Source organism: Lepidochelys kempii, chromosome 7 (assembly GCF_965140265.1).
Source record: "Lepidochelys kempii isolate rLepKem1 chromosome 7, rLepKem1.hap2, whole genome shotgun sequence".
NCBI classification, from domain to species: domain Eukaryota; kingdom Metazoa; phylum Chordata; order Testudines; family Cheloniidae; genus Lepidochelys; species Lepidochelys kempii.
Window position 1 is genome coordinate 93,464,093 of NC_133262.1, and position 24,019 is coordinate 93,488,111.

Sequence of the window (24,019 nt, forward strand, 5' to 3'; positions counted from 1 at the left end):
GAGGCTGTGGTATTTCCAACACTGGAGATTTTTAAGAACACACTAGACAAACATCTGTCAGGAACAGTCTAGGTTTACTTGGTCCTAGCTCAGAGCAGGGAGCTGAACTTGATGACTTTTTGAGGTCCCTTCCAGGCCTACATTTCTATGATTCTATAATTTGCTTTGACTTGCAGAAGTCTCTCTGTTTGGATTCCAGCTCCATAAATGGGCAGGATATTGCAGAGAACAGCACTAGCCATACTCTGCCAGAAACTCCCCACAAAACTTCTACAGGGCAACAGCTCACATGACAAAGCATGTAGTTCAATGATACTCTTGTGCATTAGTTTTTTTCAGGACTGGAGCTTAAAGTTGTAAATGAACTACAGACTCTCACAAAGCCAAATTCTGTTCTTTTTGAAAAATGACTAGGAGAAAAAGTATTTACAGGAACAATTTATCAAAGTAACCTTTGAAAAATTTGTCTATATGTATGATACCACCCTACTTAAGTACCCACTCACGTTTCACAAAGAATATTATGCAAAATCCCTGTGTAAAAGACCACTGAGTAAGTTTAGACCATGTCTTCTCTAGAAGTAATAGTAATACACACAAACACACACACAAAAGTTCCAAACGTTCCTTGCTTCTATTATTACAATTTCCCCCCACTGCTTAATGCCATTTTGGGAAGGAGATATGTACAGAAGTACTGTAACAGGATTGATCATACAGAAGACAAATTTGAACTAAAATAAAGCAATTTTTCACTTCATTGATTCTTCACATTGAAACTGGAATTGTGAGCATGCATGGGCATGTACAGAGATTATTCACTGAATTTAATTGAAAATGGCTAGTGTGCAAATGTTTGCAATATCTTCCAGCGTCCTCACTTCCAAATATTCTACACAAATTAACAAATAATTCAATTTTAAAAATTTCTTCTTTTTTCTTGGAGGAATGTGGAAGGTCAGAGAGTAGCTACTTTGTGCTCAGTAGTCCCACAGAAAAAATAAATTAAGAAATGGGGAAGAGCTACTGTAGTAGCATCAGGTCTAAACCCCTTCCAGAAGCAGATATGCACCTTTGAATTTGGCAAAGAAAGAAAAAGAATTTGTATTAAAATGTTTACATTCCAATTCATATGAAATCCGGTATACAGAAATTTAAGAGTTTCAAACTGGAACTGAGCCTTAAACTGTGCAACCCCTGGTATTCTGCTAATTAATTTTAAAAAACTTCTGAAGCACTTAAAATAATTACAAAAGAACTGAAAATTCATGTTTAGGCTTAAATATTTATACAAGTAGAACACCACAACATTCACTATTTGGATATGAGAAAACATACTGATGGCTCATTTATTCTGTAATTATTAAAATTTAGGACAGTGCATTTTAATACATGCAACTGTTTCCACAGTAAATGATGTACAAACAGAGAATCTGTAGTTAATGTAATCCAATAATTTATGAATAAAAAAATTTGCATTAACAAAAAATGTTCACACCTCCCTTCATTTTAGAAAAAAGCTAGAATAATGATACCAAATCAGACTATTGAAGTCAATGAAAGATACTTCTACGTATCCGAGGACTGAGTTGACCTTTGTAACTTTACATTTCTTTTTGTTAACTTAAACTATTCTTCTCAACCTTTATTTATACTTTTAAAATAACTGAAACTTTGATATTGTCAGAATTAGAGATCTAGGATCAAATTCTGCTGTTTGTACACTGCACATCTCAGAACCTTGCACAATTTCTGTAATCTAACACAACTCTGTCATGTAATTAATGTGAATATTGATTTTGTTATTCAAGTAGTGATATCGTGTACTGTAAATCTGTGCAATGGAAGATGGGTGCCCCCTGAGTTGTGGAGAAAAAAATCAACTAAAGGGGTGGGCAATAAAAGCAACATACTTTCTCTTCTTGAAAGCAAGCAAGCTGCAAATTGAATCATAGCATATTTTCAGGTTTCAGAGTAGCAGCCGTGTTAGTCTGTATTCGCAAAAAGAAAAGGAGTACTTGTGGCACCTTAGAGACTAACAAATTTATTTGAGTATAAGCTTTTGTGAGCTACAGCTCACTTCATTGGATGCATTCAGTGGAAGTGAGCTGTAGCTCATGAAAGCTTATGATCAAATAAATTTGTTAGTCTCTAAGGTGCCACAAGTACTCCTTTTCTTTTAGCATATTTTCAGAATCCCTTAATTGCAACTCCAGGAATACTTTACATTTTTACTAGTAAATCCTATTATGTTGCCATTAATGCAGACATGACTCAAATCAGGGCTTTTATGTTGTATACTGTAAATAGTTAAAGTGAAAATGTAGCTACTGATAGCAACTATAATTTTCCTATTGCAGTGCGATATTATCTCTTTGATTGGTGTATGTTTCATATATCCTTTAACTAACAGCCCATTTTGGGGAGCATAATCATTATCATATAAAATACACCCCTGATTCCTGTTTCAAAGAATCTTATTAAATGTGTTTAAATTACACAAGTACCAGTATTTTCACTTTTAATAATGTAGGAGAAGAGTTACTCCACAATTATATATGAAATTAGTAACAAAATACACATTTTGCATGTTATGCACTCAGGTACTTTACATAGGAAAAGGGGAAATTATTGACAAAACTATTTCAGCTACAAAGAACGAATTTGCAGCAAATCATATGTATAATTTCAAAAGATTAAAACCTGGCCACGTATAAGATACCAAAGCAGAAATTAATTCACACACTCCAAAAATTTTGCTAAATTATGACATCTTATCTGTATTATTTATGAACTACAGTAGAACCTCAGAGCTACCAATGCCAGAGTTACAAACTGACCAGTCAACCACACATTTGGAATCGCAAGTACGCAATCAGGCAGCAGCAGAGACCAAAAAAAAAAAAAAAGGAAATATAATACAGTACAGTACTAAACGTAAACTACTAAAAAATAAAGGGAAATTTTAAAAAAAGATTTGACAGGGTAAGGAAACTGTTTCTATGCTTGTTTCATTTAAAATAAGATATTTAAAAGTAGTATTTTTCTTGTGCATAGTAAAGTTTCAAAGCTGTATTAAATCACTTTTCACTTGTAAACTTTTGAAAGAACCACCATAACGTTTTGTTCACAGTTACGAACAACCTCCATTCCTGAGGTGTTCATAAGTCTGAGATTCTACTGTATGAGACACAATCACCTGTTTAGTTTTCTTTAAAAGTTGATTGGAGCAAATATAAATATTTCAGCTGTTTTATGTAATCTTACCATTATAAAGTAAGAAATAAATGCATGTCCCACAAACGTATTTCACCATCAAACTAAATTAGCTGCAATGAGAAGAAAATCAACACAAATTTACCTACAGACCCCAGAAAGATTTCTATTCCTTTTCATTTCAAAGACAAATTAAACTACAAAATACATATTTACAAGTCTGAGAGGCCTTTGCATTTAACATTGTTTACATTGTGTGTCTGCTTTATTTTCCACCTAGCAACAGTGTAAGTGTCCTCAAAGCTGTGTTATTAAATAGCAGACACTGATGAGTTGACTAGATTAAAAAGCAACGCATTACTTCTATCTCTTGTCGTGCTTTATAAAGACATTATTAACTCCTTGTTTTACAGCCCATAAAAATGTAAATCTTACCAGCTAAAGTATCTTTTATTGAACCTTAAGTTTCTTTCTAAAATGCCAGAAGAACAGGTACTTCAATACCACAAAAAGGATAGCACACAGCACTTGTCCACACTCACAGTCAGGCAGCAGCTGCTCCGTTTAAAGCTACAAACTGTGGCAAAATGCATAACTGACATGCTTTGTGTAAGCCATGAAGAAGACATGCATTTGGCTTGCTTGCTGAAAGGTCAGGTTACCCACCTCCTCAGATAAAAGTTGAAATACTGGGACTCAAATGAGCCTTTGATTTTGAGAACACAATTATACACAAAATCGATTTTAATTGTGTTAAATTTTTGTATATATGTGTCTTATATAGGAAATAAGTTTGTTTACCTGCAGCACTGTGAACAAGTGACATTTATTTTTATCAGTGCTGTTTAAGTAGGCAAAAGGTAGTTGTTACAGGGCCCACATAGAGCCCTCAAGCAGCAAAGCATGGCAATACATGCAAGTCCTGCCTCAGCTACTCCTTCTTCAGTCCCCAGAGCTGACTGGAGTTACCCGTTTTTTTTGCCACAGATCAGAGCAGCAGCCATCTCGCCCACCCAGAAAAGAAATAATGTCCCTCTCAGAGTCTCATGTAAGCCCTGTTTCTGAACATCACTTGATTAATATAAGTGCATCATTCACAGGTCCCTCAAAGTGAAACAGTTCACAAATCCCGAAGTAAAACAAGTTACAAAGGTGTTCATTAGTTCTATTTTCCCTATCCCAGGCTCCCCCTACCTCCAGCTCACCTACCTAAGAGGCAACAATCCTTGTTCCATGATACTTGTGCCTCTGCTCCAGGACCACTACCATGCTGGCCATTCGCCAAGCGCCTTACAAGTTTTCCGCTACAGCTCTTCTCTCTAGACTTCTGCAAGGAGGCACCCCACTGTTCCATTCCCCATGCCTCCTTTGCCTGAGTTCTATCCCTCATATTCCTCTGGAATCACCCTCTTCTCTTCAGTTCAGCTAGCTCCTGGCTGAGCCAGCTCTTCCCCTTTACTGATAGCCTTCTGCTAGTTAGGGTTCCCCAACTCTGGCCAGTCTTGTCCCACCAACTTTCTTCTGTTCTCTCTGTGCCAGCTCTTCCCCCAACCCCCAGCAGCCCCCAAATTGTGCTTTCTGGAGTGGGGAGAGAGGAAGAGACACATGCTCATACAGCTCACCCCAGGGAACCCTCACCAGCTCCCTTATGCTCCTTCCCACCTCTGCTTCCTCTGTGTCCTAACCTGCCTGGGTTTTCACACTTAATGCCTTCTATCAGGCAGCTGATTAGTCACAAGTGGAACTGAACCCATTCTCTCTTAAAAAGGACCAGTCATCCTGTAAAAATAATAAACTGAATTAGTTTTGCTTTAGGAAACTTTACTCTAAGCACTACAAAACCTGTAGGTTAGGGGGTTTTGTTTGTTTGTTTTTTATTTTTAATTTCAAGACTTCCTTCCTGAAACACCCAGTATGTACCCCATCCTAGTTTTACTAATAGAGTGATATGGCATCAACTTAGATATTGAGACAAATAGCTAGAGAGAAAGCTGGGATCCCAGGCAGTTATTTGTTTAGCTTGGAAAAATAGGGGGGAAAAACCCTTTCTGAATCATTCAGTAAGTCGGATTCACTGTGAAAAAACACTAATTGAGGGGCTTATAAAGAGATAGCCGCCTCTTGGACTGCATCTTAATTATCATCTTACACAGATATCATAATTCTCCATGGGTCATAGCTATAGTGGCATTTTTATCTCTTTTCATCTTACCCTAACCTGAACTTTGTCTATACTCCAACTTTTTCCAGTGCTACAAGCAGCAGAACTACACAAGTGGAAAATCAGGTCTATTAAGTTAGCTAGGGTAGGGAAGACTTAAGGAAAAAAAGCCACCATAAGTAACCTCTCTCTCTTGGAAGTCAAGAAAACTACTTAGTTAGACCTGGAACTCAAATAACTACACTCAAGCGTGATTTGGTTACATGCTGCATACACTTTTTGTTTGAAAAAACTTGACTTTTTTTTTATATGGAACTGGAAATAGAGCCTGGCAATAACACCACTCAGGTTTAAGAAAACAAAACATAAACATGTAAATCTGGTGTTGTTTCAATGCTACAATTGACGGCTACTAAATTTACATAACTGAGGAATTAATATTAAATATTATAATACAAGATTCATCATGGAGATGAAGAAGAGATAAAAATATGTTAACGAAAAATTGACAAAAATATGAATTTTTGTTCATTATTTCTCTATCAATAAAAAGAATAAAATAGCTCACCATAGAAAACATTTTGAGTGATCACAGAACAATTGGTAAAACAACATTAGATATATTTTGAAACCAAATGTCTGTTTGAAAGGCTAACAAAAATTCAGAATTTCTTTTAATAAGAAAACTGTAAAGGATATCTTAGAATTTAACCAAAAGCAAATATTAGTATCCCACATATTTTATCTGATCATAAATAAAATAGCATTTTACTATAAATGTAGTGATTATTTTCTTCTCATTTGTTTGCTGGAAACAAAACTTCAAGGGAATCTTTAGTGATGACTCAATGTCTTGAGGTCCTTGGGGTTTTTTTTTGCTTCTGACTGACAAGCTAACATAAACATACCAAGCAAGTTCCACTCTACACTATAAATGTTCCCATGGACATTACTTTTACAAGGCTCATGCAAATGAGTTTTTAGCCTTTTAAAATAATAAACAATTTAGATACACTCCAAAGGATTAACTACATGCACTAAAAATCCCATTTTTTTCAGACTAATTAAACTTTTTAAAATGAAAGTTTGTACATTTTATGATTAACTTCACTATTTGCACACACTCTCTCTCTCAGCCATGGTCCACACACTCATACTCAGCAAATCCTTTATTTCACAGCTAACAACAGAAGAAATCTTAATATGGCCAGATTCATGCCCTGGGTTAAGCTACCTTTTGCTGGTGGAAACAAAGGCTACAGACCCCTCCAACAGAAAACGTGCCTGAAGCAACATCGGACTCAACTACACAAATACAGCACCTGGTCTGCGTGAGCCTTGGCAACACCCTGTGCAGTCTGAAAAATCGCACCCAGGAGACACGCTCATTCATCTCCTCTCCTGACCAGCCACCACTAGGAGAGGCTCCTACGGAACCCCAGCTGTAATTTCTTCCAGCAGAATTCCTGTGAAATGGTGGCAGTGGTGGTACTGGGGGTTAATTATCCCCCTCTGACACAGCTTTCTCTGTAAATATAGGGGTGAAACAAAAGCACCGACACACCCAACTCCTATTGATTTCAATGGACATTAGGCACTTAAGTGCTTTGAAAATTGCACTAAGTACCTAACTGCATCTTTAGCCACCTAAATTCCTTTAAATATCTGGCCCAGTCACAAACAGTATGTGTCACCATCTTGTCCATATAGAAATGTAAAACTGCAAGGCAGCAAAATAAAATCTACAATAAGCTATCTCAAGTTTTCATGTTACGTACACTCATGAAAAAGAAAACCCTGAGAAACAAGTAGTATGTAGTGAACAAATACTACATCCATCAATTTACTAAGGACTAAGTATAAATGACATTAAAATATTATTTGGGGTTTTTTAAAAAAATTGGTCAAGTAAGAGAATCGGCCATAAAGAGGTGGAAAAACATCAGGAAAAAAAAATTCTATCCACACACTTAAGCAGAGTTGATTGTATAATTAACACACAAGTCCTCAGAGTTTTAATTTCTTAACTCTTGTCAAACATGAATCTGTGAAATGATTGCCTTGTAAGCCTGAAATTCCTGCTGTTTACATCTGAATGGTTGTCGAATCTAAACTGGGTCCATGTTAAATTACTAATCTGGTATTTTCTGGTCAACTAAGGGAATTCTCTTATCCTCTGGGAACATCTGTCTTTAACAATAATGTTCCACAGGATTCCAGGCTGCCAGAATTGCGTCACTGAGACTGTGAGTGAATAAAATATCAGACCTATGGCCATTTCCACTAGTTTAAACAAAACATCAGACTCCTTTGAGTTTTAAAGAGTTAACATCAGTTACTGGAATCACAGCTGACACAAAATGTTCTCACCAGAGACACCTGAGTCATGGGTTTTGCTACCCTTTTTATATTTGGCTCAATTTATTTTTCAAATTGTAAAATAATATACGCATGTACAGAGACAGCAAGCCTTAAGGTAAAACTTTGACCAATGTCTTGCTGAATCACAGTGGGGAATATAGAGCAGCTGAAACAACCAAAATATTTGACATTTCCAGATTCTTACGTTATTAAAAAGTATTTCTGTATTCTTCAGTTATTTTATGGATTTAGTCAATGATTAAATGAGTCAGGAATTAAATTCCCTGTCTCATGTATCTTGAGTTGTGGCAGGTGCTTGGCTTAGCATATTAGTAAAGTAGTATCACTGTATTACTGACAGAGTGCTATGCACCTGTAGAAAAAGGAAAAAATAAAACAGATTAAGCATAATCTGTATGCTTAATTGTATTTTCCTGAACCTTTTTACCTTTTTAAAAATGAAAAAAAATTAAACTTTTCATCATCTTGAAGAAAGAGCTCTTGCATGGGTAAATAATTTGTTCCATATGGGGTAGATGTAGCCCACGTTATAGTTAAAAAGAAGCTTGCAAGTATTTATCCACTTGAATAGGTAGTTTAAAAACTTCTGTAGTTTTGTAAAGTAAGGGCTTGTCTACAGGTTAACTTTACAAGTTACAAGTTAAACTACTACAAGTTAAACTCTCCCTGCCATGGTGCAGGTAAGATGGAGTGAGTTGCCATATTCCTTAAAGTTTCTTCCTTTTCACTGCTTACCACTGCTGGATGGGAAGGTTGATATTCAGTAGGACAGAAAAGTCATTCCTTGCAAATGCATGTCAAATGTAACACCTAAAATATAAGAAGTGGCCATTGCTGTGACCGTTAGGACAGAATTAACACAGGATTTACATCATGGCTGTAAATGAAATGTTCCTGGTTGTCACCAACAACGTAGATTAGGGAAGAGTACCACAAGGAACCAGGGCAACAAAGGGGCAGGACTACGAGCAAGAATTCCAACATGCTCTCCCTCCCAGCAGCCAGGAACTCTTCCTGGTCTCTTCTACATTACCACTCAAAATCCCTCAATAAAGCCAATTCTCTTGTGATAGATGTTTATTTCATAATGACATTTTACCAATAGTAAATTTATGTCTCCACTGTATCTATAAACAAAGTCTCTATAAATAGTATAAAACAAGCAACCTTCTTGTTTATGGTCAATATTTTGAGAATTAAACAAACATGCATCCCTCCATCAAAGTCAGTTTTGATCCATTCAACTTTTAAATGGCGATTTTAGAATAAGATACATACTTAAATTGCAGCAAGGGTGGGTGGCTCAGGTTGGACATTAGGAAAAACTTCCTATTTATCAGGGTAGTTAAGCACTGGAATAAATTGCATAGGGAGGTTGTAGAATCTTTATCATTGGAGATTTTTAAGAGAAGGTTAGACAAACAACTGTAAGAAATGTTCTAGATAATACTTAAGTCCTGCCATGAATGCTGGGGACTAGAGTAGATGACCTCTCGAGGTCTCATCCAGCCCTATGATTCTATAATACTGCTGCTCTCATAGATATTATAGAATAAACTTAGAATTACCTAGGCAATCCATATTCTCCCATCAAAGAATGAATAGTATCAGTTTATGTTTAAGAAAGCATTTGTATATGTGATGAAATGGAGAAACTGCATGGAAGGGGCTAAAGAGAACCTTTGGGTCCAGTCGGCCTCGACTCGTCATACCTGCAGCCAATGCCTGGCCTGGAGTGGGAGGAAAAAGAGAAACTGGCTCAGTTCAGGGCTGACTGTAAAAGAAGCAGGAGCTAGCTGCCTCCCTACTGGAGGGGAAGGATCACTAGCCTGCCAGTGAAGGCAGTCACCAGGAAATAAGTACCATCTCCCTGGCTAATGAAGATTGTGGAGGAGACTTAAGAGCACCTGGCCTAAGAGAGAATTCGATAACTGTAGCACAGAGTTCTTGTTGGGTTCCAACCCTGCCAAATTTACAACTGCCCCACCCAGAATCAACCTGGGACCACATCAGGATACCACCCAAGGTGCACAAGAAGACACTGCTTGAGACAAGCCATCACAGCAACTTGGATTATATGGGCTGTGCCCCAAACTGAAGGAACAGCGGTAGGAAGGAGCACAGGACAGTGGCCATAGACTCCCCGCAGGGAGATCCATAATTCAGGGGTTGACTCACACAGGCCCAGGACTAGGACCTGCTGGAGTGGGAGGGACCAGGTTCCACTACCCCAAAGACTCAGGCACCTTGAACAGGGAAGCAAGGGGCCGGAAGTCATGCATTCCAACCAACAGGCCACCCGGCCCTCCCAGGCCCCTGTTACAATACAGTACCTACATAAAATCAATAATGTATTTTTCAGTTAAATGTACTAATACATACACATTTAAAATTTTTAGGACCTTAATTTTAATCACCACAGCATGTTTTAAACCTGGATGACAGAATGTTTCACATATTATATATAAACATTTTACTTTCAGTAACAAACAAGTTTCTAGTTCATTTGACAGAGACTGAAATGTATCTTGAGAGTATATCCAAAATTGTTACAATGTTTTAAGAGATCTTTAACTCATATCTCATTATCTGCTATTCTATTATATGCGAATATTTGTCAACATACAGTACTGTAAATACAGTGCCATACAATATATCCTTCCCTATCCATTTTTATACAGCATATCCTAAAACAATCCCTAAAAACAACCTATAAGGTAACTCCCTGTTGAACTAGATAAAGCACGCAAAATGAATGTTTCACTAAACAAACGAATGTACTACTCCATAATGATTAACTACTCCCTCCAATCTTTGCCCTATATAATGCTATTTTGATCAATACCTGCAGTTACCAAGATTTAGATAGCTAAACAAATATACAGAACAAAATGTTTAAACTTAAATGTATTTTTTGTAACTGCAAACTAGTAACTAGATGATTCTAGGTTTTCCATAGTTAGATGTATATAACATTGGTAACTACTTTTCAATAAATTTTCAAATAAATGTATATAATTTCTCTGTTTTTGTGAACATTTTCTAGTCCTATTTATAGCACTGCTACTGTTGTACTATCATTACACTTACACTCTCCAGCTCTTCCTCTTATCCCTTTCCAATCCATTCACTAATCACTGCTTTCGCTTCCTTCTTTTGCACTCAGCTTCATGCCTTCTTCCTTGAGACCACTTAGCTTATATCTAGGGCCTCCTTTCTGTCTCTATCTCATTATATCTTTTCCAAGTTCCTTCTCAAAACACACTTCTTCAAGGAAGGTTTATAAGCACTCTTTTTTTATTATAATAATAAATGAAACTCTCAAGACTTGTGCATAGTGACCTAAACTGCAAGTTCTTATTGTTGACACATCCCTAGCCCTCTTCCACTCACAGTTTACCACCTATTCCTAATCCCCCCCATCCATTTTAGGGCTTTAATTTATAATCTGATTTGCATGAGCAGACAACTGTACTCATGCATAGTCTCATTAACTTTAATGGGACTCTACGCAGGCTCAAGGATCCAATCACACTGATCAGATTGCAGAAGTGAGGCCTTCAATTGTAAACTCTTCTGAGCAGGAACTGTACCATTATTTGTCTGTAAAGAGAAGAAGGATGATCTTCTGATTAAGGAATTGGATTGGGACCCAAGAGATCTTGATTCTGTTCCCAGTTCTGTCACAGACTCTGCGTGACTCTGGGCAAGTAACAATTTCTATTGCTTCAAAACCCCAGTTGAGAAAACACACTTCCCTTTCTTATAGGGTACACTAATGTATCTGAGGTGTTCAGATACAACAGAGAGGAGGGCATAGAAAACCAGTATTTAACGAACCACATATGCTTATAGTATAGTACTGTGTAAAATAATAATGACAACAAAAATTATTAGATATAGTATAGACTTGTCTAAAGTAATGAGTCCATTCAATTGATAAAAAGGAGCTCTTGCCAAATATTTAGATATTACAGTACAAAGAAACCTGTCTTGACAACTATGGCATAAACTTTAATTATTGGGATGGTGACAGGAACATTTCTAAAGAGAAACAAATATTGACATTTCTTTTGTTATATGGAATATTTCAGTTTACAGGCATTTTTACTATCTCACCAAACTGACACAGCTACCCTCTTCTTCACCGACTGAATTGTACAGGAAAGCTTCTGCAAGCATACAGTACTTTCGCCTATCTACGCCAGTTCCACATAGGGGAATATACATTATTGTACACAGTGCAGCATTCTATAATATGAAGATTTTCTGTACTTAATATATTTGTATAAAAGTTCAAAACAACAAAATTTTCCTTTATTACCTTTAAGCATTGTTCTTCCAGTTGACCCTCCAAAGATGTTTAGAAGACCACTTCTTGCTCCCAGTGATGTAGTTGCTTCTAGTAGAGCACCAGTGATAAAGTTAGAGAGTGACGTCCTTTGTAAAGTGGCACGGTACTCAGAGCAAGCACTTTCTACGCATAGTTTTACAAAAGAGACATTTTTGCATCTGCAATCTGCATCTAGTGTTGGAAGCTCTCTCAGAGGATGGAGACAATATTCAAAAGTATCTTCCGCCGCCTCTTCCTCCTTCACTGCATTGTAGATCTGTGAAAAATATAAAAGCATGAAGTGTTAGTTCAATTTGCTGAGGACAATAAATTGAACCTTCCGAAAAAACATCAGCATGGCTTCTTGTAAAAGTTCAATGGGCTCAAAGAGTAAAGACTCTAGCAGCTAGAACATTGTATTTATATATTAAACTGTAAAATACTAAGAATCCAAACCTTATTTGCAAAGATTTTGAGTGGGGATTTTAAACTAGCTATTTAAATAAGGCTGTTTTCTAACAGGATGCTTAAAAACTACTACTTTAGTGTGTCCCAATTCCAAACAGGCTTTACTGATCATCATATTACTAAAATATGCCATGAAGAGAAATTGAGGCAACATTTAAATTAAAAATTATTTATGACATTATTATAAGACTAGACATTTTTTGACTAATTAATAATGTCCTATTGATTTCAATGGCAGTAAAAACAGTTTCATTAAGAGATTTTTTTGGTTTAGGGTTTTGGTTTTTTTTTAATCCATAAGAACAATCTTTCAAAATGTTCTGGTATTATGCTCATTACCTACATCCAGCATATGCCTAGGTTCTCTGCCTAATATTGGTTTAGTTCTCTTTTTCCAATACTCATGCTCAGACACTAATTAAGTTCATTCTATGGCTTAGCTACCAAGTAATTTTTGTTTACTTTAAAAGAGCCTAATGATCAAAGCAAAAAGCTTCCAGAAATCTTTTTCATGTAATATACAAGGAAACACTTGATATTTCACAGTCTTATATGGCTAAACTGCCGATTAATGTTAATACTCTGTTTTCAAGATTTACTTTTTGAAATTAAATAATATGAATTAGCAAACCAAAAGTGAATGTAGCAAAAGGTTAGCTAAATAGTTACCAGTATGGATACCGAGATAAGCTGCAAAGGCCTGTCCCGAAACCAGACAGCAGTGCAAGCAATTTACACCTTTGGACTTAAATCATTATTCTCACTTCACTCAATAAATCTACTCTACCTGAAATAATTACTTCTGAATTTAACATTTAAGTAGTTTTAAAACAGACAAGTTAATCTTATGAATGCTGCAGATTAAGGAAGGATTTTACTAGGTGAGAGACTGACTGCATTTGCTTTGCTTATTAAAATTATTTTATTAGCTCTTGGGTTTCCTTTCTCTCCACCCTCAAAGCAAGGTTCACTGCTACAGTATTTCCAGACATGGCGACATGAAAGGAAAGAGAACACATTATAAAGAAAGGGGAAATCTAGATACAGAGCAGCAGAAGGTAGGCTACTCAGGATGAACTGTGAGGGAAAAAGAAAAGGAGTACTTGTGGCACCTTAGAGACTAACCAATTTATTTGAGCATGAGCTTTCATGAGCTACAGCTCACTTCATCGGATGCCACGAAAGCTCATGCTCAAGTAAATTGGTTAGTCTCTAAGGTGCCACAAGTACTCCTTTTCTTTTTGCGAATACAGACTAACACAGCTGTTACTCTGAAACCTGTGAGGTAAAGTATCAACAAAATCTACAAACACAAACAATTGTCAAAAATACGGCATCCAAGGTTGTACTAATGTTACTAGAATATTTTTTATAATATTTTATAAAATAGTAGATTTTGCCTCATACACTATGTAGGACAACAAGACAAAGTCTGCTGCACTCTGAAATCAGAACTGAAGTGCCTCTGAAGGGAGATTTTCAAAGTTACAGATGACAGTTATGCACCTAACTTGAATGAAAGTCCATGGGAGGGGTAAGCACTTATCTGTCATTGTACCATGAACAAATCTTCCTCCTACAAATGACTCGATCTCCATAATACTCTTCACCCTAACTGAATAGATGAGAGAGTCCTGAGCCCAGACCACCTTGTAAAGGTGCATAGTACTGTCATATCTGGACTCAGACCATTAGTTCAGTCCTTCAATAACTTTGTACTGTGATTCCATGAGATCTTGATAGCTAATCAGTATAATGATTCATTGCTTAGACACGAGACTACCAAAAAAAACCTAGGTGGTAGAGAGTGGTGCTAGTGATTCAGGCACTTTTCTTTAATCAATTCCCTAGAGATACCATCTTCCGAATAAGATGTAAAACTAAGACTTTGTTCCATTAAAGATCCCTTTTACATTTAACCTGGCAATGTTAGCTACGGTGTTGTGGCCAAAGTCCAACTTAGGTATGTATTTCTATTTACTACAAAATTTCCCATCCAGGGCAAACATACAATCTTTATAAAAAGCAATATAAAATAGGGTCTAAGGTCCCAAAAATAAGGACTCTCCCAAACCACCACAGTTCAGACTATAAAGTTATACCAAGCAATTATTCATCACCCCTTCTAAAATGTATAAAACAGATGAGCCTTGCAGCACAACCTGAAGATTAACAAATCCAGTCTCTGGAACACCAACAGAAGCAAATTCCACAGTCAAGGATCCCTCACTGAAAACACACTACATTCAGTCCTATCACAATTAAACAGGGCAATGTTAGTTCAGTCAAGTTGTCCTTGTTCTCCAACACCAGCTTTCATTTTGATCAGACTGGAGGCAGTCTTCTCAGTTCAAGGACCTCATCCCTGGATCTTCCTCACCAAAGTCCTCTAGCTATCTGCAAGTTTTGGTGTAAGGCTATCAGTTCATGCTTGTCCACTTTGCCTTTCTTATTCACAAGCACTTCCTATTTAGAGTTGTTTTTTTTTAAATTCATTGACTATGTTATTGACAAAATGGCTGCTTCTCTCACATATATTGGGCTGAATTCTATTTGTTCTTTTAACTTTCATATATATAATTAATTATAATGATATACAAATATACATTCATAAAGCACTTCAGAATTTTTAAGTGAAAGGTGCTATAGACATGCACAGTAATGTGATGGTAGCACAAACAGTGCTACTTGCTTAACAGTTTTTTCTAGATGATCTTTGGAAATGGTTTGCTTTTGGTCAACTGCCCTTCCCCTGCCCCTCAGTTGTGTGTTTTACTCCCAAAGCATCCTCACACATATTTAACATTGTAATTTAACTTGAAATTACGAAAAATTCTATCTATAAATGTGCGCATTAGGCTTCAATTTACTTCACTGGCAGACCCCACTCCATTTTGCCCTTTCTATATTATACCAATGGGAGATAAACAGCAACCATTAGTGGTTTACTTTCATATCATTTATATCACCATACAGCAATATGAACACAGTTTTACTACAGTACAACTAGACTCAACTTATAGTTAAAGGCATGGTTGCAACATGCTTAAAACTCTAAACGTAATTTGAACAGATGCATAAAAAGATATAAATTAATGTGATATTTTTGATACCTTGTACCAATTCTGCAGTTTTCATTCAGGCAAAACACTCATTGAAAGCAACTGATGTTTTGTTTGAACTAGTGCTGCAGAATTTGGCTCCCAAGTAATATATTGGAATTCATTTTGAGCCATAACATTTGGGACTCAAATATAATGCAATGTTTATTAAAATAAATATTTTAAACTTAAATTTAGTATTTGTTTATTCCAATACAACAACTTTGGGGAAACAAATTTCAATTTTATTTAGTCTATAATGTGTAATTTACTATTATGATAATTGATAATTTAATATCACATTTAGTAATGCAATTCAATTACTCCCAGACAGAAAACTCTCAGACTTGTTAATATAGAATATAAACCACATAAACAATCTCCATGGATTTAAACTTTTCCAAGGTGAGTCACTTCTGAAGCTCTTAATTTTATTAGAAATACAGCATCTGTGACTCAGAACCCAATGTTGAGACAACCTGACTGACCTCTAAGGGCTCCTTCTAAAATTAGAAAACAATGAATGAGATCTTTAGGCATTTGATGTCAACAGGATGAATCAAACTTAGCTTATTACTAGATAACAAATACAGATTTCTTAACTCCAGTGAGAATGTAATGGTATACTGAAATAAAGGCATGAGACCTTGTCATTTTTCCATAATTAATATTATTTTTCATCTGGTTTCTTAACTTTTTCTAACATTCTATGGAAAACATTAAGGTTTTAATTGTGGCACTTTTTTTTTTTTTTTTAGAATACAACTGTTTTATGAATTCTGCACAATCACAGACTAATAGAAGATTAGAGTTAGAAGAAGGTCATCTAGTCCCACCCCCTGCTCCAAGCAGGGGATTGGACTATATAGGCATGAAGTTAGTTACTTAGTTCAAGGAAAGCAAGAATGAACTCTAAGCAAGAACACAGTCCTAATTTTGACCAAGGAAGAAAAGGTGCTCTCAGAGGAGGTACTTCCTCCAGTAAACAACTTCAGGGAAAAACTGGGTGATTGTATGCCATGCATTTCAGAATGGTGTAGCAAGAAATGCTGAACACAGGGCCCATGGAGACATCTCTCTCTCCATGCTGTTCAGGAGAAAAGGGAGATCCTCCCCCATGGTATTCTACACCACACCATATCGGCCTATATATATTACTTTTTAAAAACCTTATTAAAAGAATGTTAAGGTTGCAAAGTCAAGCTCACAAAAGTTAGGAAATGCCAGAATTAATGTAGCCCATGCCATCTCAATCCAGCCCCCTTATATATATATATATATATATATATACACACGCATTACAATACAGTCTTTAATGACATGATCACATATTATTTTGTCCACAGGACCCCTGCCTCATTTAGCGCACAGGATGGAGTGTGCTCACTGAATGGTTACTGTAAATATGTAATTATTTCAATCCTCATCATTTGATGTTGGCCCCATGCATTATTTACTGCATACCATCCAAGCCCTGCACTGAAAACAGAACCATTACTTTCCTTAAAGGTTTTGTCTATAGTGATCTCATATATCTTAGTTCTTTAAAAATATTAATGAATTTATCTTCAAACATCCCTGTGAGGTGAAATAGTGGTATTATCCTCATTTTACACCTGGGGAACTGAGACACAGACTGAACCTAAACTTTTCAAAACTATCAACAACTTTTGAATACCCAATTTGAGAAACCAAGAGTTTTCGGAGTACAGAGCATTTTATAGCACTTTATAGGTTTATTGCTCAGCTCTTATTATCCTCAGTTGTGGCTGTGAGTGCTTAGAGCTTCTAGAAAGCACAATCCAGGTGTCTCAGGTTGGGTACACAGAAAATGAGGGACACACTGTGGCCAGCTATGAAAATGTTGGATTATATGTGTGATGTTGCACTCCATATGGAAATATGCTTATTAATATGATTAACTGGAATATGCTTCATGCAAAAGGTCTCTTGTAAGGCATTACAAAGCTTATAATCTACTGAGGGCGTTCATCCTATTTGTATGCATGTATCATTCTTGTATCTGAAGCTAGAAATATGAAGTATAACTCATTAATGGTGGTTTAGAATCTTGATGGCTCCCATTGACTAGGACATTAGTTGTAGATGGTTTATTTACCTGCAAGCCTTCCTGTGTACATGTGGGCCAGCCTGTGGGTAATGAAGAATGAGGTCTCACAGGACATGTGACCATGTCACATGATACTGGAATCCATCTTAAATCTGGTACTTTTCTATTTAGAAGGAGGAGTGGGGACCCAGGGAGACAAAAGATTCTCGCCTTGTGCCAAAGTTATAAAAGGGGGTGGAAGAGAACAAAGAGGGCCAGTCATGAGACAGCCCCTGCTTAACACCTAAGATGTCTGCTGGAACGAACAAGAACTGAACCAGGGGAAAAGATTGAGCCCAGACTAGGAAGGAGTCTAGTCTGTGAAAGAACCTTATTGGAACATCTCTGAGGGTGAGATTTTACCTGTAATCAATTTCTTAATGTATTAGGCTTACACTTGTGTGTTTTTGCTTTATTTTGCTTGGTGACTTACTTTGTTTTGTCTGTTATTACTTAAAACCACTTAAATCCTACTTTTTATGCTTAATAAAATCACTTTTGTTTATTAATGAACCCAGAGTAAGTGATTAATACCTGGGGGAGCAAACAGCTGTGCATCTCTCTCTATCAGTGTTATAGAGGGTAGAATATTTATGAGTTTACCCTATATAAGCTTTATACAGAGTAAAACGGATTTATTTGGGTTTGGAGCTGGGTTTCTGGGTGTTGGAGATAGGTGACCTGCTGAGCAGTTTTTGGTTGAAGTCTGCAGCTTTGGGGGTGTGGACCAGACCTGGGTCTGTGTTGCAGCAGGCTAGAGTGTCTGGCTCAACAAGGCAGGGTTCTGGAGTCCCAAGCTGGCAGGGAAAATGGGCTCAGAGGTAACTTCAGCACATCAGGTGACAGTCCCAAGGGGATCTCTATGACCAAACCCATCACAATGTGGTTTGACCAAAATCATAAAGAAATCCTGTGGCAGAAGTAGGCATAGAATCCTTTTTTCCAGGGTGAAATTCAACTGCCTAAACCATGAAATAACCCTTTCTTTTCCTGCAGTTCCCTGCCTCACTCACCACATACTTTCTGGCTTCTGTAACAAATGAAGCAGGGGTCCTAAAGACAAGGTTTCTTCACTACCCAACCCTGATTTATCCTCAAAGCAGGTCCAGCCTGTGCACTGAGTAAAACAGGGATCCTGTGGAAAAAAACAGTGTAATCATATAAGTAAAGTCTGCCCATAATTCATACGCACAAGGAGGCCAAATAAAGATTGCACAGGGTACCTTAATTCTGGTGTTTCCTAACTTTTGAGTGTTTGACTTTGCAACCTTGATATTTATTTAATGTAGTCTTTTAAAAAAATGATATTTCCCAATTTTTTTTAAAAATTAAAAATTGAAAAGAAAAAATTTCATCATGTTGAACAATACAGGCCCCCCACGGGTCATCATCAGCCCTCATATCTGAAGATCCCCAATACAGTCCTCTACCACTTGAGCGAAGAGTAGATGGTAACAGAAGATGAGTTATTTTCTCTGTGCACTTGCCCCTAGAAAAGGATGGAGAGACAAGCTCTGGAAGTGGGTTTCACGGTTATTTTCTAGATAGCCAAGGAATGTTGAGACTCAGGAAAAACGAAGAGTTCTGTAGGAGAGTGTGCTCTCTTAGATTCATGCACTTTTTTCCCCAGCATGGACAAAACAACATATTTTCTCTTTGTTCTCAGAAAGAGCTAAACTGTTTTAGCTAAAACATTAAAAGAACAAAACAAATAACTTGAGGCTCATACCCAAAATGCAAAATTTCAGGCCAAGTGTTAAGTTTGCCAAAGTTATAAGCAACCAAAACTATGATCTTACAAAGGAGAGCACATACAACTTTAACTATAGGTGTCACTAACTGCAATGCCTATAATAATATGCTCAATTCTCAATGGTATAGGTGTTGCACAGATAATTACTTTGTGAATATACACCATAAGTTCACAGATAGATTTTAAATGTGACCCTGTCTAATATTGTCTATTTTAATTGATTGGTTTAAGCAAAGAGTGTTATTAGCATTTACTAATTATACATTATATAACCTTTACTTTCAGAGCAAACATATCAGTAGATATTGAAACCTCTCCAAAGCATAGGCAGTCTCTCTCAAGACTCGACTCTGAAGATATAACATGTTCTTCTCTCATTGAATCAGGAACCATTCAGATATAACATGTGTATATAGCATTTAAAATTAAGAGAAATTAATAGTAAAAATTCTCGATCCTACACTAGGTCTAGGATTTTGTTATGATTAGTTAATTACATTCAGAAAGGGATAAAATCAGAAAGGCTAAGGCACGAAATTAGTTACACTTAGCAAGGGACATAAAAGGTAACAAGAAGAGGTTCTATAAATAAATTAGGAGCAAGAGAAAATGGAAAGAAACTGCAGATCCACTACATAGCAGTGAAGGAGAGCTAATAACAGATGATGTCAAGAAGGCGGAGGTGTTTAATAGCTATTTTGCTTCTGTCTTCACTAAAAAGGATAATGGTGACAAGACAGCTAACACAATTAATACTAGCAACAAGAGGGAACGAACTCAAGCCAAAATAGGGGAAGAACAGGTTAAAAATATTCAGATAAGTTAAATGTACTCAGGTTGGCAGGGCCTGATGAAACTGACCCTAGGGTACTTGAGAAACTAGCTTGAAGTAATTTTGGAACTGTTAGCATTTATCTTCGAGAACTCACAGAGAACAGGTGTGGTCCCAGAAGATTAGAGAAGGTAAACATAGTGCCAATCTTTAAAAGGAAGAACAAAGAGGACCTGGTGAATTATATACCAGTCAGCCTAACTTCAATACCTGGAAAGTTACCTGGAACAAATTATTAAACAATCAATTTCTAAGCACTTAGAGCAGTGATTTTCAACCTATTTACCATTGTGGGATGTATATGCAGCTCCCCGTGGGTTACAGCTGCATCCACACAATATATATACTATCTCGGAGGATGGCACATGGGCTGCAGCTGCATGCTGATCGGACTGCAAGTGGCCTGCGGGCTGAGAACCACTGACCTAGACGATAATAGGGTTTATTAGCCAGCATGGATTTGTCAAGAAGAAATTGTGCCAAACTAACCTAATTTCCTTCTTTGACATAGTTACTAGCCTAAAGGAGGGGGGGAAACTGTAGACACCATATATCTTGATTTTAGTAAGGCTTTTACTTAGTAAGTCCCACAACACATTATCACAAGCAAACTAGGGTAACGTGGTCTAGACAAAACTATTATAAAGTGGGTACATAACTGATTGAAAGAACATTTAAAAGTAATGGTTTGCTGTCAAACTAGGACATATCTAGTTGGGTCACACAGTGGTCTGTCTTGGGTCCAGTCCTGGTCAATATTTTCATTAATGACTTGGATAGCTGAGTGGAGAATATGCTTACAAAATTTGTAGATGACACAAAGTTGAGTGGGGTTGCAAGCACTTTGTAGGTCCAGATTAGAATTCAAAATGACTAACAAATTGAAGAATTGGTCTGAAATTAACAAGATGAAATTCATTTATGACACATGCAAAGTACTTCACTTAGGAAGGAAAAAATCAAATGCACAAATACAGAACTGGGAATAACTCGCTAGGCAATAATAATGCTGAAAAGGATCTGGCAGCTATAGTGGATCACAAATTTAACAAAAGTCAAAAATGTGATGGATAACTGCAAAAAAGGCTAATATAATTCCAAGGTGTATTAACAGGGGAGTTGTATGTAAGACCCGGGAGGTAAATGTTCTGCTCTGCTTGGCACTGGTGAGGCCTCAGTTGGAGTACTGTATCCAGTTTTGGGCTCCACGCTTTAAAAAAGAAATGACACATTGGAGAAAGTCCAGAGGACAGCTACAAAAATTATAAAAGAAAACATGTCCTATGAAGAAAGACAAAAAACCCTGAACATTTTTTGTCTTTCGAAAACAAGACTGAAGGGGAACCTCATAACAGTCTCCAAATATGTTAAGGGCTATTATAAAGAGGATGGTGATTGATTGTTCTCCTTGCCACTGAAGGTAGGGAAGTAGTAATAGGCATAATCTGCGGCAAGGGAGATTTCGAATTTTTTCCCATGATATCTAATTTAACTATAAGGATAGTTAAGCACTGGAATAAGTCTTCCAGTCTTAAGAACAGGTTGGACAAACATCTGTTAGGGATAGTCTAGGTGTAGTTGGCCTGCCTCAGCACAGGGGGCTGGACTAGATGATCTCTCAAATCCCTTCCAGCCCTACATTTCTATAATATTATGATTAATTCTGCATACATGTCACATCCAGCAACTTCCTGCATTGCTGGGAATACAACATGTTGTATTTTCAGGGAAGAGTCTTAAGAAAGATCTCAAGACCTAATATTGTTGACTTTTTGCGATCTCTTTCCACATACCCACCACTGACAATCTCAATACAACTCTCCCATTGCCTTGGAAATAACACTTTGAAAATAGGTTTCAGAGTAACAGCCGTGTTAGTCTGTATTCGCAAAAAGAAAAGGAGTACTTGTGGCACCTTAGAGACTAACCAATTTATTAAAGCATAAGCTTTCGTGAGCTACAGCTCACTTCATCAGATGCATATCGTGGAAACTGCAGCAGACTTTATATATACACAGAGAATATGTACACATATGTACACTTATGTACACTTTATATATACACAGAGAGCTGTAGCTCACGAAAGCTTATGCTTTAATAAATTGGTTAGTCTCTAAGGTGCCACAAGTACTCCTTTTCACTTTGAAAATAAATTATCTGTAATAGCTGAGAAAGGTGGAAGAGGGCATTCAGAATGCTTATAACTTTTCAGATCAGATCTAATAAACTTCAGGGTTCGTCAAATTTTAATTTTAAAAAGTGCCAATTTCCCACTAATTGTTGTTTATTGGTCCTGTTTAAACTGGAACCATGTCTCATGTTGGTTACTTATGAACATTTAGGAGTACTTCAAGTGTAACTACAGTACAGCACAGCAATTTATTTATGTATACCACATTTACTGATAAATGACTGTCTCTAAAATACCTTAGCAGCAGGCATAGTTAGTCTTTCTAGCTTGTTCTGAAAAATATTTAGTTAATGAAAATAATTACAATTTCTAAAAACTGCAGTTACCTTCCCAAAATACTTTAAAAATCGGGTTCTGCAATTTATAAAGGCATATTCTGTTGCCTACAGCTGCCAAAGCAAAGAAACCATTTGTTGACAGAAATAGGCGACAGTGTTTTGTTGGAGAGATATATATAGAATAATGGTGCTAATCCCGATTGTATAAAGTAACTTCAGGGCACTTGCTGTCTCCAAAGACTCTGCACTTCATATAACATTTTCTAACACTGTCTGTTTTGATGTGCTAAAGCACTGAATGTGTAACTTCTGCCTTATGTAGATGAGCTTTTGAAAAAATACAGATTGACACTGTACATAATTATAGTCAACTGCAAATAACTGCAATCCAATTCATTTTTACCTATGAACGGCTAATTTACCTGTTTTATGAGTGCTCACAAATTTAAATTTTACTGCAGTAAAATTTCTCTTTACCAGACTAGTCTATGAGCACTTAACACACAAAAATATAGTGAGGGGCCATCAAAGTATTACTTGAGAACTTGGTAACGCCATCTGCAAAGAACCATGTATTTATTTTGCAACATTTGAACATGTGCCAAGAAATACAGGTGACATCTCACACAAACTAGTGATATAGTTCTTCACTTTTTTTTTCCCACCTCGAACAGTGAACTATACATAGATACCCAAACCTCCTTTATTCCATAGCTTCTGTAGAGGTCCAAACTGTGATAAAACTAACTTGATCAAGAAAGACCTAATTTAAAGGTATGAGCTCTGAATACAATAATGTCTAGATGGTTCAGATTACTTAAGGCACAAGTAAATACCTACAGTTGCTGGAGGACTGAAGAAAGAGTTTATATCTCAGCATGCAAACATAAATATGCGTAACTTTACTCATATGAGTAGGCTCATTGGTTTATGCACATGTCTATTTGTAGGACTGAAACATTATGAAAAGGTTTATACATTTTGTTTATGTAATCAAATCTATGCTTCTTGTAGATATGATTTCTGTTGCTTTGTTATTGAGTGTAAATACATCTCCCTTTTATTTTAATCAGAGGACTGCCTCCAATAAACGGTATAAAAGGGGCCCATTAAAGAAAGACGCACAGAAGGGACATGATGGAGTTAAATGCCAGAAATAAGCAAATTACACCCAGCTTTATACCTCCTTCATGT

General features: G+C 36.6%; 1 protein-coding gene across 5 annotated transcripts in view; it reads right to left on the reverse strand.

Moving 5' to 3' along the window:
• Window positions 1-24,019, reverse strand: part of PLCE1 (phospholipase C epsilon 1) — a 291,084-nt gene that overhangs the window by 159,590 nt on the left and 107,475 nt on the right. For all 5 annotated transcript variants that reach the window (XM_073353850.1, XM_073353848.1, XM_073353849.1 and 2 more), the window contains exon 2: window positions 12,084-12,369. In XM_073353850.1, coding sequence (XP_073209951.1) covers window positions 12,084-12,369 — 286 coding nt within the window. The remainder of the gene's footprint in view (window positions 1-12,083; window positions 12,370-24,019) is intronic.